We start from the raw sequence: 14096 nt of genomic DNA on the forward strand, positions 1-14096 counted from the left end.
AACAAAGATTTCTTCAAGACCACCCAGTGACTTGCTGGCTGTCTGGGTATTCCATATCAAATAACCCTAGTTCAAGTTTGGCACTGTCCATGATGCATCCTTTGGTTTTCCATTCCAACAATTTTCCATTCACAACAGTTGCCATGTACTGAATATTAGTGTGATGTTAGTCACTTTCGGCGTTCTGCAGGGACTATGGTTGAGGCCAGCCTGGCAAGGAAGATCTGATTGGGCCCCCTTGGTGTTAAACAGTGGCTGGATATGTGTCACCTGTGCCCCTCTTCCCACTTCCTCTATTAGATATTGCTGAAGTTACAGTGGATGAGCGATTGGGATGCGAGTGTCCTGCATAGTGCAGGGGGTTGGACTAGATGACCCATGAGGTCCCTTCCAACTCTATTATTCTATGGTTCTATGATTCCTGCCACTCCCAGAACAGGCTCATGGTGGGGTACAGTTATCCATAATAAACCCTCCCTGTTAAAACACACTAGGATATAAAGGTCATATAACAAGAAATCAAAAATCCCACAGAATATGGCAGTATAACCCAACCTCCAATGGTTGGGTTACACCGCCATGTTCTGTGGGATTTTTGAATTTGAATTCAGTGGTGCCTGCACAGGTATAAGTATGTTTAACAGGATGTTGCAAAGTGATTACACATAGGCTAAAAATGGCCTGCACTGGTCAAAGTTAAAAATCAACAGACCTTGAAACTATGAAAGAAGTTGCTAAGGGCAGTAAAATGGCTAATGATCTTCTAATTATTTAAAAGATTACAGTGGGATAACTCAATCAGGGAGTTTGGAACAAAGGTTAAGAGGTTTTAACATAAGCCATTTCTCAAAGTTGCTCCTATTCTTTACTGGCTGGTTTATCAGATCTAATTAAAGGAGAGGGGACTTCAGAGTATCATTTGGTTCTACAGGAGAAACAATGAGGCTGGAGGTTCTAAGCAAGATAAGAAAGTCAGGTTAATAGGGCCTCTACATAGAGTAGTGTTTGATTGCATTGTTTTGATTCGAATCAAGTATAAGGTACTACATAGACAATATTGTGCAGTGTAATCCAGAAAAGGAGGTCCATGTTCACAACTTAGGCACTTTGTAGAATGCATCTAGCCTCCACCCATGTTTGAGCTTTGTGCAGAAATATCACAGACTCTAACTTTTGCATTTCATAACCTTTGACCCTGTTATGTTCCCATGTGCATGCAAATCCATTGGGGTTTAGCCAAGTATAAGAATGTTTAGGGTTTAGAGACTTGTCAGACTTTGTACAGTGAATGATGTGGACAAAGGATGATGTCACAATCACCTTGTTTGTCTTTTAGGTACCAACATAGCTTCTGCATCCCCATCTGGGTCTGTTAGTACACAGTGAAGTGCGACGAGAGCTCCTCCAAGTCATTATCCTTGTCTAGCAAGGTTGCAGTCTAATTCAAAACCAGGATGTTAAGATTTCCTGTCCTACCATATAGAGTAAGAGGAAACAAGGAACCCTGGGTGGTACCTAGCAAATAGGAGTACAGTAATAACACAAGACGAGGAAATACTTTTAGAGGAAGGGCCAGCCATATAAAGCATTTGGTCTGGCAGGGATTGTCCAGTATGTTGTAATTACACAATGGCTCATTCTTGGCTTGAACAAAAATTGCTGTGAGTATATCTGAGGTTGTTCATTGCAAGGAAGCAAGGCCAGCAAATGCTTAGTGATTAAAAGCCCTCCTAACAGAGTTCCACAGGCACAAAATCATGACACAGTCATAAGCCCTCTCTGCTGAGCAGATGCTATGCTATGTGGCTCCTCACAACTCACAGATGATGGGGAGCCAAGATGTGTAACTATCATGGATTTTTTGCTGTGTTTGGAAGGAAGAGAAGATGAACATGATATTACCAGATACCGATTTCTGTTCTTGCAACAACAAGATAGATGCAGAATAGTGGCCCTGTTGAAGGAAAATCGGTGGGGGGGGACCTATAGAAGATGGCAGTATGCTTCAAACCTTTACAAAAGAGTAAAGCAAAGAGAGATAACCTAAGCCCTAATAAAAGTGCTTAGGAAGGATATCTGATACCACTGAAGTCTTAAAATCAAAGTATTAAGTAATGGAACAAATTATTTTGATTTCAAAGTTCGGTGCACTTGATTGACATTTAAAAAAATCATTTTGCAAAATGAGATTTCCCCTCCCCAGCATCCTATCCCTGCACCTTTCCCATATATATAAATATTCACTACCTTCCTTGTCTCCATTATCTGACAGAGAGCTCAAGGCCATAAGTATATGCTGCCATTAATATTTAAGGTACCAGAGCACTCTTCGTTGATTTTATGTCATTCTGTGGTTTATCCTGCTTCCAGCAAAGGCTAATAATTGCTTAAAATATTAGGAGCAAATCAATGGGGGGGGGGGAGTTCCATTGCCTGCCACCTATTCTCAGCTTCCATTAGAATATTTTTTCTCCTTACAGATTTGTCCTACTATTGGTCCAAGGAGCATCTGTTTAAAACAAGTTCAAGGCATCTTAACCATGTAATAGAAAACAAATATTCAAAAAACACCTAGATTTTTTTCTTGACTGAATTATTTAAAAACACGACAATCTGCCGGTTGCAAGTTTCTGCCTTTCCCTCCTATCGACCCCATTGTGTCTAAAATTCAACTATGATGCCTAAATTCCAAATGGTACTGAGAATCTTTTGGCAAATTAGGTTCGTTTCTTACATGCAACCTAACTGGTAAAATATTAAACTCATGATGCACATATATAAGGAAAAAACAACTTTTATTCAAATACTTTCGTAAAAATAACATCTGTTATAATTTGCAGTGAAGATCAGGGTTCTTGTAGAAGCAAAAGCAACAAGATTAAGGTGACCAGATTTTAACACCGGTAAAGCAGGACACCATTGACCGGGGGGGGGGGCGCAAAAACAGTATTGTAATATATATTTTTTACTTTCAACATAAGTACAATTTGCCAGATGCCCCCAGATGTCCCTCCAAAAGTGGGACAATCTGGTCACCTTAAACAAGATATTCCTGGGAAACCTCATCTAGAGATGGGAGGTGATGTGATTACAATGATTAAATCAACTTGCTAAGCACCTATTCTTTGTGGCTTAATAAGCAAGCAAACCTGGTTTTAGCTCAACATTGTTTCAGCTAGCCAAAGTCCAGTGCATTAAACATGTGCTTTCTTGCTCTCTATTTCTGTGTGCTGGGCCACAATTAGAAAAAGAACATTTGTGAACACTCACTGCTCAGATTATACAGCAAGTAATTTTAAATGGGGCACTGGACTTGTGCAGTTAATTATTTTAAGCCAGCAAGAAAGCCCAATGTAATGGGTGCTAGGACCCAGGGGACACCAACAAATGCCGCTCTCTCTCTTTCTCTGTGTGTGTGTGTCCCTCTCCATAGGAGGTAATCAGTGCTGGTGTGTAGCAGGGAATGAGGGCTCATTTGCAGTTTGGGGCATCTCTGTCTCTCTCTCCCTTGCAGCAGGGGCCGTAGAAGGATCCTTTATCTGCAGAGTGCAGCTGGAGGTGAGAGGGGCCTCTGAGGGCTCTGGTTGATGGAGTTGGTTTATTGGCTTCAAGCAAAATCTTGGTGGAAGAGCTCCATTTTGCAGGCCCCATGGAATCATTTTAGTTCTGGCAGGGCCCTGATCTCTTCTGGGAGTTTTTAAAGCTTGTCTAAATGTAAGAAAAATAAGATGTGACAAGTACTGATAGTTTGCCTTTTCCTGATTCACTGCCACATTTATTTCTAATGGAAAGGAGAAGGAAATCAATGATCAAATACTGTCTATTCTTGTTAAGGAGTACCTATGCCCATAAAACATCATTACTCTAGTCTTCTTCACAGGCTCTGCTATGAGTTCCCCAGCTACCAGAGGCTAGACAGGAGGACATGTACTTCTTGTCACTTGTGTGTGTGTGTGTGTGTGTGTACAACAGGAAGCATTAAAAGTGAAAATAGTCTCAAGTCTAGTTTGATAAGTTCCCTTATATGTATTTTTATGCTAAATCAGATTTTCTCAAACAGGGTCTTATGATGGCTTTGGATTTCTTGAGGCCCTCAGTTTCCCTAATGAGTGAGAGTTAATTAATTTTTTACAAATTTTTAAAAGTTTCTTAAACATTTATCATGTGATATGACCGTGTATGGTCATGTCGACGCCCCCCCTCCCCATGGCCAATGATGGACCTGGTGGGGGTGGAAAAGTGAGGGCCCCCAAGTGGGCTTGTACACAGTTATGCTTCCCAACCATATTCTGCGCAGTCTGGGGTTTCTTAAAGCCTGAAGAATATTTTAGGAGTTTCTCAACAGTAAAAAAGAAGTTGAGAAAGTCTGCCCTAAATAGATATATTTAGGCAGGCAGTGAGATCGCCACTTATATATACCAGGTTTTTCCCCCTGAAAAACCTGAACACAGAAAACAAATTGAAAATAAATGCAAATGTTTTAATTGGAAAACAAATTTTGAAACCTAAACACACCCAAATTCGTTCACACAATTTAAACTCACCACAAGTACACAAGAGAAAGATAGAGGTTGAGGTAGAACTATGGGAAGCTATAATTACCTTCCTGCAGAAGTAAAGTCTGTTGAAAGAAATAGCACAGAGGACCAGTTCTCTGCCTGATTGAACAGCAGCAGATGGAAAATATGCACAAACAGTCAAGCCTGTATTTTTTGGTTTGGAGCTAGTGCAGGGCTCTACAATCCTAAATCTAAAAACTTGGTTTTGATGTGAGAGAAATAATGGTCAGATCTGTTGGAGTTTTCCAGGACAAAGATAGCAAATCTTTACTGCCCTCTGGCTCCATGGCCAATCTTTCCCAGGGAAAGAACAAAGGCATGGTTGTGCAGTAGCAGGAAGAGAAAAAAAACAAGCTGATGATGGCTGTGTCTTCAAAATGTTCTGTAATATTTATTTGAAGGTAAAAGAGTCAAAACGAGCCCTGGGTATTATTTAGCCCATTTTCAACAATGTAATCTCTCTTCAATGGCTCTGCAAATAAAAAATCTTTTAATATATAGAAACGATTGTGCATACCTATACCTATATACTTATTCCAAGAGTATAAATACAAAATAAATTGCAACAATTATAATGCTTGCCTAGCTTATCACTCAAATGTAAATTGGTTTCAAAAAATATTTTTCTACCTGTAAAACAAATACATGTGCATCTCATTGCATGTGAAGTATAAGGAACTCATTCAGCCAAAATACAAAGAAGAAATCCATATATTGGACCACGATGGTTCCAATATTCAGCAAAGTAAGGGGATCAAGTGGTGCACAGCTTACATTAATGTCCCAGAGTTCCCCATAATTGCCATTAACTCTCAATAATGCTGCAGTAGCCATTTAAAGTAACATAGACCTATTCATAAAAAACAAGTATAGTCCAGCTCCTGATTTTTCAGTAATCTTTGCGTTAAATTGGTTTTATTGTGTGTGTTCCCCAAAATGCCCGAATCCAAAGAATGTCAAGTCTTCAGGCTCATGTCTAGATTCTATTAAGTGGGCCACCAGCCTCACCATTCCTGATTTTTGACAAATGCTCAAGAATTCTTACTAAGAGGATGCATGCAAACACCTAAATAAATCAACCAACATGAACATGTGATTAAATAGACTGTGGTTTTTTGTTTTACAGTTGATGGATGACTTTATATCTAACCTGCAACTCATACTAGGATGCTCAAACTTTTTTACTTCAAGCATGTACTTACATGCTGCACAACTGCCGCATGTAAAGCTGCCAAATGGCAGATCACCTCTAGTACGTGTAACCTCATTCCCTGAAAAGGTTAGCATTTCCTTAAGATTCTGTCCTTTTTTCCATGAAACAATGGTCTCTTCTCACATCCCTTGATATGAGATATCAGATGACGGTGTCTTAATATGATGTTTCTAAGAATATGTACCTATGGAGATAACTGAAAGGAGCAAACCAGCCTCTGAGGTGGACTCTGAGGATACTATCCACTTTTTTTTTGCTTTGCTGATAACTTTATTATTTGGATTTATATAACCCCTTCAGGGTATCCCCTCTCCCTCAAAGATTAAAATAATACCTTGCTAGCTTGCTCAAAATCATCAGGGTTCATCTTAATGGGTTTGTGTCTTAAAAACTGACTATATGGGAGATTCTCCCTTAAATGCCTAGGGTGAAAATATGGAAAATGCAATAAAGCATTTCTAACTGTAGATGTTTAAATCGAAGCTACTGATATTAAGCCTGTCCTGTCTTTTTTCACCAACATGTCCAAAAACAGTACCTGTTCATAATCAATTTCGGGAACAAACTTTATTGTAGTGTGAATCAAATTAGCCCATTCCAAAAAGGTTGTCAAATTTCAAACCATCCTTAGTGACTATGAAGGCATCATCCAGGAACTGTTAGTGGCATGCATTGAGCGGGAAGAGCAGAAAAACAACAGCCACCACTTGCTGCAGAGGTGGGCAGCTGTGGAAATATCATGTAACATAAAACCTTTGTTGGCACACTATTAGAAAATAAAAATATGTGGTATCACTGAATGGTACCCTCACTTTTCTGAAAACAATATCCAGAGGGGGGGGATCTGCTACCATGTATATGGCCACTAAATAAACCTACCAGCTCCAGATTATGAGTTTTTACTTTATATCTGCAACTATTAGCACAAATCTGTCAGAGATGGAACTGGATTTCTCAGTTTTGCAAAGTGTCCATCATCTTGCAAAGTGCATTTTGGGTTTGAGCAAACCTGTTGTTTTTTTTTTAGCCAGGCACATTTGTTCCAATTGTTCAGCCGCTATTTCCTGGTATATGTTCTTAATGAAATGCTATCTCTGTTGTAGCTTCTGAGGAAGTATCGGGAAAACCTTTTATAAATGGTGCTACTGTGAGTGTGCATGTACATGTGTAGCTATGCTTATTTATTGGATATGAGTGGATTAATCTTGATAGTTGTGGATTAACCTTGATAGTTGTGTACATGCATGTCTATGCAAGTGCTTATGGGTCATAGCCCACTCACCAAGAAATGTGTTCATTTTTATTCTACCATTCCTCCAAGCTCAGGACAACATACTGCCCTTCCCTACTCCTTCATTTTATCCTCACAACAATCCTGTGAGGTAGGCTAGACTGAGAGTGTGACTGACGCCAGGTCACTTTGAAATCAATGACAGAGAGGGGAGTTGAGTCCAAATTGCTCCAATCCCAACCCAGCAGTCTAATCTCGTGATGCACACCCCTCCTTTTCACATGCTGCCTCCATCAGATATATTTTGAAATGTTAAGGCTTTGAGCTGAGGTGGGGAAACCGAAGTGCACTGTGACAATTTAGATACAGTAGGTATATCAGATAAGTGGTGGATTGGGGGGAAATCTATGGGTTACAATCATGCCGATATAAACTCTATAGGCAGGACAGGGGAGGACAGGTTGGTGAACGTGTGTTGAACATCAAAGAGGGCATAGAATAAAAAAAATAGAAAGCACTGGGAATTAACTCCTCAGCAGAAGTGATATGGGTGGAAATGCTGTTCACTAAGCTTTAATTAAAAGTGGGGGTATATTGCCCACATGGTCAAACCCTGGAGACTGATCTTGAGATGGAAAAGTTGACTAAAGCAGATAATGCTATGATACTGGGTAAATCTGTGCTTAAATCCTGCTGTAGAAATGAGATTCCTAGACATCATAAATGACTGTGCCCTAGGGGGACAATGTGAGAAAGGATGCTGGACTACATGGACCACCGGTCTGATCCAGGAAGTCTCTTCTTATGTTCTTAAGCAGAATGTGGGATGGTAGGTGAATTTCTTCCAGGCCAGTCTGGATTCTAGAGAATTTTGGTGGTGCTGGGGAAGCATTTGGACATGAAACTGGGGTCACTGTGGGTAGGCAGGTAGTTGTGAATTCATGCATTATACAGGAGGTTAGACTAGATGATGCTGGAGGTACCTTCCAGCTGTATGATTTTATGATTCTACTAGCTTCAAAGCCCATTCCTAAAAACCGGCCTTGAAAGGGCCCCCTCCCCTGGCCCCTTGCCAGGCAGCTTAAGGTGGCTTTGGGCCGCAGCTCACAGCCAGATCAAGTGGGGCGGGCGGGGGCTGGGCAGCTCGTTAGCAGGGCCAGGACAGTGCTCCTTAGCAGGCAGTCAGCAGGCCTGGAGGCCCTGCTTAGCAAGCCCTCCACCACGACCCTTTGCCCAGGGCCCTCTCCCCTTACCTGCTGCTAGCTCTAGGCACTGAGGCGTCTGAGAGCAAAGAGGCTAGAATCCAGGGATGGAGGGAGGGAGCTGCAGGAGCAGGGCCAATCAGGGCAAAGCTGGCTGTACCCTGATTGGCCCTACTAACTTGGACAGCTGGACACATCCCACCCCCTAGGCTGTTTCACAAATATATAGAGGAACAACAATGGATAAGGATAAGTAATAGGGTTGCCAAATTCCACGAGGGGTTCCAGGGATCTACTGGAATTACAACCAAACTCCAGTTGACACAAATTTATTTCCCTGCAGAAAATGGCCGCTTTTGAGGAGGAAATTCCATGACATCATACCTGTTCAGGTCCTTCAACGTCCCAAACCCCTGCCTGCCCAACTTCCACCCCCAGATCCCAGGAATTTTCCAACGTGCTAAATAACGCATCCCATTAAAGAATGCATCACCTAGGGCATGTCCTAGTCCTTCTGAACTTCTGATCAGGCAGGCTGGATGTGATTGTTTTTGGCTGCCTGCGAAAGAGTTGGCTGATAAACATGCAAGGAAAGCGATCTCAACATCTTCCCGCCTACCCCTAGCAGCCCCACATTTTTGTGATTTAGACCAGTGGTCCCCAACCCCCGGTCCGTGCACTCGTATCGGTCCATAGAGTAGTCGGTACCGGGCCGTAGCTTCTCCTCGTCCTCCTCCCCGGCTGCTGCCTCAGGGGCTGCCCTGCCACTTGCTCACCTTTGGTGCTTTCCAACATCTGCCATGGCTGGGGCTCCCCCTCAGCATGGCACTGCACAGCTGCTGCTGGCAGTGCCCCACTGCGGGTGGCGGGAAGTCAGGGGTGCCAGCGGGAAAGCAAGTGGAGCAGGGGCTCAGGCGGCTGCCACGTCCCTTGGAAAAAGACTACCCCCCCCCCCGGCCTCAGTAAAATTGTCAAGCGTGACCGGTCTCTGGTGAAAAAAGGTTGGGGACCACTGATTTAGTGGTCATTGCCATTTCTCTGCCTCCTCTTCAGATGCCTGATCTCTCCTCACACTGCATGGATGTTTCAGAGGCGAGCATTTTTGTATGTGCCAAATGTTTTTCCTCCCCCACTGATGAGGGGCTCGCTTGTTCGCGGGGCCGGTTTGGGACCCTCTAACGCTCGAGCAGCTCCTTCTCGGTCTCCCCCACGGAGCCCGCGGGCGACTCCCGCCTTGTTTTGGAAGCGGCCCGGCTCTTCCCCACAGCGCAGGCGCTGCCCCCTCGCCGCTGCCGCAGCGCCGCTTGAGGGGGAGGAGGCGAAGGCCGCCCCTGCTCCGGCCCCACCCACTCAGCCCCGCTCCCCTTCGCCGTCCGGAGCCCGGAGGAGGAGGAGGAGGAGGAAGGGAGAGCGAGCGAGCGAGCGCGGAAGCAGCACAGGGCGCCTTGCTTGGCAAGCCAGGATGGCCGCCCCGCTGACCGACAGCGAGAAGAGGAAGCAGATCAGCGTGCGGGGCATCGCCGGCCTGGGCGACGTGGGCGAGATTCGCAAGAGCTTCAACCGGCATCTCCATTTCACGCTCGTCAAGGACAGGAACGTGGCCACCCCGCGGGATTATTATTTCGCTCTGGCGCACACCGTCCGGGACCATCTGGTGGGGCGCTGGATCCGGACGCAGCAGTACTATTACGAGAAGGACCCCAAGGTAAAGGATGCGCCGCCCCCTCCCACTTCCCCGCCCGCCCCTCTTCCCGGCGTATTCCCGGCCTCACGTATGCAGAGGCACGCAGGGCGGCCTTGCCGGCTGCAAACTCCCCCTCTGCTGGCCATCGGGTGTTGTTTTCCCAGCCGCGGGTTCCTTTGCAGGGAAACGGTGCGCCAAAAGGGCACCGGAGCGTGGCCAGAGGGAATTCCGTGCCCTGGTCGTGCGGCGCAGCCTGTACTGAAATCAGTGGCCGCTCCCCCGCCCGTCTCCCCGGCGGGTTTGAAATGGTTTTGGCTGTACAGGCACGGGGATAACGGGACGGATTGATGTCAAGGCCTGGGGAGGGGCGTAGGCAGGCTGCACGACCCCACTTTGGAGCCTGACTCTTCACTGTGACCAGCCCCGTGATATCTGTCTGGGGCCCTCCGGCAGATTTTGCTGCCGCCGCCGCCGCCGCCGCCGCCGCCGCCTCCTCTCTGCCTTATGCTAACCCAAACAGCATTCACCAGGACAGACGCAGGTCTGTAGTTATACATGAAGACAACTTGTGTCTGGCCTGTATTACTTCAGGCTGCAGGTAGGACTCCCAGGAGGGACAATCTTTCACACTTAAAGCAACTGTTTCAGCACATCACAGAAAACTAACAGACTGCAAACTCACCTGGAGTTTTGACACTTATTTTTCGGTGGAGTGAACTTTGGTGTGTGGAAATGGTACGGTCGTCACAGGTTTACCAGCTGGGATGCTATGCTCTTTTTGCTTTTAATTTCTGCCACTTTATTGGGTCTGTGCCCTTGGAAGACACTGGAGATAGACCCCCACAGGTTACTAGGCCTACAAATTTCAATGCTGTCCCTGTGCATCTCACCCCAAAATGCAGGCATTGGCTTATTTATATGGAGTTGCCCTTGTAATTCAGGCCCCCAGCGTTTTTCTGCCATTAGGCTGGCCTTAGAAAGAAGGTAGAGATTGGTGAGTGTGGAAGTATGTCACTTGGCTTGGGAAGCACTGGGAGGTCCTAGGAGATAAGAGATGCTGTTCCATACAGATTGACTTGAGAGAGAAATCCTTGTGCTCGGAAATGAAAATGTTTGGAAAACTATGTTTTCTGACAACCAAATACTGTCTTTGAATGCCTTGAAGTATCTGAGGGGATTTCATAAGAAAAGAGAGGTGACTTTGCTCAATCAGTGAATCCATTTAGTCCGGTACTCCGTCTCCATAAATGGCCACCCAGATATTCCTTGGGAACTAAGCCAGAATAAGGCAAGCTGAGGTTCTAAACTATGTCTAGAAGCTCGGGCACATGACTCCTCCCAAGGTCATCTATTAATTGTCAATATTACATATATTTAGAGGTCCTCTCATAATCTGAGCCCCTAAACTGTGGCTTACTTAGCTTGTACATAAATCCAGTTGTGCTTGGGAAGTTCATAAGACAGGGCATAATAGAGACTGCCATTCTTATGGTTGATCCTCAGCATCTGGTAGTCAAAGACTGCCTTTCATCGTGGAAGCTTCGTCTTACTGTCATATGCTAAACTGTGGTATATTTCTCTGCCACGAATGTGTCCGTATTAAGTGTTTATCCGTTTATTGTATTGTGTACAGGAGAAATGTTTTCTTCTATTTGTCTTCAGCCTACCTGGCCAAACAGGTTCATTGGGTGACCCTTTTAGTGTTCTGGAGCGAAGATGATTTCTCTCTATTTGTTCTTCCCATTCTATTAGGTTTTATTGCCCATTTCTCTACCACCTTCTTCTCTGCAGTAATAAGAATACAATTCACTATTCAGTGCGTACTGTAGAGGTCTCTGCCATCTGTTATCACAAAACAGGCAATTCCAGAAGAATGCATAAAGGGAAAAAACAAGTGATATTAGGGATATTGCAAGGATAATAAGGGAGTGTCTAAAAATTAGGTTCCTTTCAGGGGCATTCCTGGCAGTGAAGGGCAATGGAGACTGTGATTAATGAAGGGGAGGGAGGCGTACCGGGAACTGCAGATGGACAGGATGTAACGTGAAGATGAATATAATTGTTCTGCAGGATTCAACCTGCAGTATATTTGGGACAGTAATGCAAAAGCTTACATACTCTTGTACTAACAAAGATGGGTCCCAAACAAAATGTTCCTGTACTGTGTTTCGATGGATGTAGTAAAGGAAGGGAGTGGGGAAGTACTGATGTCATTCAATGGGGTTGCCATAAATCAGTTGTGACTTGAGGGCACTTTCCACCACCACACTTACACTTGTGTGCATCCAGTATATAAAGTGTCTAACTCCAATAAGAAATAAATGCTACCCTTGGGTGTTGGGTTTTGGCTTATAAGGGATTCATTCATAACAGAAAAAAGCTTGTGCAGTGAAGAAAATCAAATGCCATTTTGGAACTAGCATTCATGTGCATTGTATTGTCCAGGTTAATGGCTCTCTACAGGTACCACCACTACTAAAAGGAAAGGTTCCTGTTCCAAAGGTTTAGTCTGTGTTTTTCTTTAATGGAGGGGGCAAAAGAGAGGAAGGAATAATAAGGGACAAAGATAAGCTGATACAGTGTGTAGTTAGCCTTCTTTTATGTTGGATTTGACAAGTAAAAGAGGTGAAAGGAGATTTTTTTGATTGAGAAGGGATTTGGTGCAGCTGTCATAAAATGGAGGCCTTTGCAGCTTGGTGGGAAATGCATGAGATGCACAATGAACACATGATGTTGCCTTGCACTGAGTCAGACCATTGGTCTATCAAGGCCAGTTTTGTCTACTCTGATGGGCAGAAGCTCTTCGGGATCTCAGGTGCCTCAAGCCGTCATATCAATTACTGCCTGATCCTCTTAACTGAGCCTCAGGGGAGGGCGGTATATAAATATAATAAATAAATACATTGGAGATTGAACCTCCCACATTTTGCATGCTAACTGGATATCTTACCTGTGAGCCGCAGTCCCTTCCAATATGTGGGTGGAGCCTTGGGTTTTGAGGCTATGTTTGTGAGTAAATCGGGCCCCTGGATCTCCAGTTGCTCATTTTTAATGGAGGACAACATGGCATCTTGACATTTCTGCAGTAGAAGGCTTGATGGTGGTGGTGGTGGGAGGCATCTGAACAGCTGGAAGCTTCTTTGCACCTTCTTTTTGTCTTTCAGCTGTCAGCTTCCTGAATGATCACCGGAAAGGTTTTCAGCTTTCCTGCCAAAACTCAGCTTTGAATGCATTTAGACCTCTAATGCAGTACGATTATCGATCTTACATATATAATGAAGCCCCTAAATAAATAAAACTATCCTTCCAAATCTGTTGCTTTCAAAGCTTTTCCAACTTTGTCTTTAGGTAGAACATTTCAGGGCAAACTTTTTTCCAGCAGCGGTGCAGAAGGCAATAAGCTAACTGATGGATGGTGAAATTTCTCATCCAAGGTATATGAGAGTTCTCTGTGGGCAGGATATTTTGGATGGTTCCTAGTTGTACAGTTAAACAACACTTGGAATACCTATCATAGGAAAAGACATCAAGCATGTGTGGTTTTCATACTATGATCTGGAGAATCCTACATCTTTTCAGAAGCTTATTGGGCTTTCCTCAGATAGAGGATAGTTGAATGGGCATGTAACATGTTCCTCTGCAAAACATTAATGTCTGTCTTCTGCAGTGTGCAAACTGCAGGGAAGTCCTGGGTATGTGCTGGTGTCACATTAAAGCCTTCAGGGGCATTCCTCCAAACACTATGTAACATACAAGAGTTCTTTGACAGAAAAGCTCACTCAGCCACATGATTCCTCTTTGGTGCTTCTGATATTATGCCCAAACTTCTCTGTGTTGTTTGAACTGGTAATGGCTGATTTACACCCAAAGGAAGGTGTAGTGAGAACCAGCATGGTATAGTGGTCAGACTGTCAGAATAGAGTCTGGGAGATCTGAGTTAGAATCCTTGCTCTGCCATGAGAGCTTATTGAGTAACCTCAGGACAGCCATACACCCTTAGCCTCCCTCCTTCACAGGAGGATAAATAGAGGGGAATAGAACAGTGTAAGCTACTTTGGATCCCTACTGGGGAGCAAGGCAAAGTATAAATGAAGCCAGTAAATGAATAAATGCCATTTTTTGTTGCAGGCATCAGGTGATCTATTTGAATATATAGATCCACCTTTAGCCGACATTAAAAATGGAAATTATACTTGTTTATTTGCAA

At 44.1% G+C, this 14096-nt stretch overlaps 1 protein-coding gene across 1 annotated transcript in view; it reads left to right on the top strand.

Moving 5' to 3' along the window:
* The first annotated feature begins 9513 nt into the window (after positions 1 to 9513).
* Positions 9514 to 14096, top strand: part of PYGB (glycogen phosphorylase B) — a 46841-nt gene continuing 42258 nt past the window's right edge. The window contains exon 1 of the mRNA XM_077335319.1: positions 9514 to 9910. Within this exon, the coding sequence (XP_077191434.1) occupies positions 9668 to 9910 (243 nt within the window). The 5' untranslated portion in view covers positions 9514 to 9667. The remainder of the gene's footprint in view (positions 9911 to 14096) is intronic.

This window comes from Paroedura picta, chromosome 1 (assembly GCF_049243985.1).
Source record: "Paroedura picta isolate Pp20150507F chromosome 1, Ppicta_v3.0, whole genome shotgun sequence".
Lineage (NCBI taxonomy): Eukaryota > Metazoa > Chordata > Lepidosauria > Squamata > Gekkonidae > Paroedura > Paroedura picta.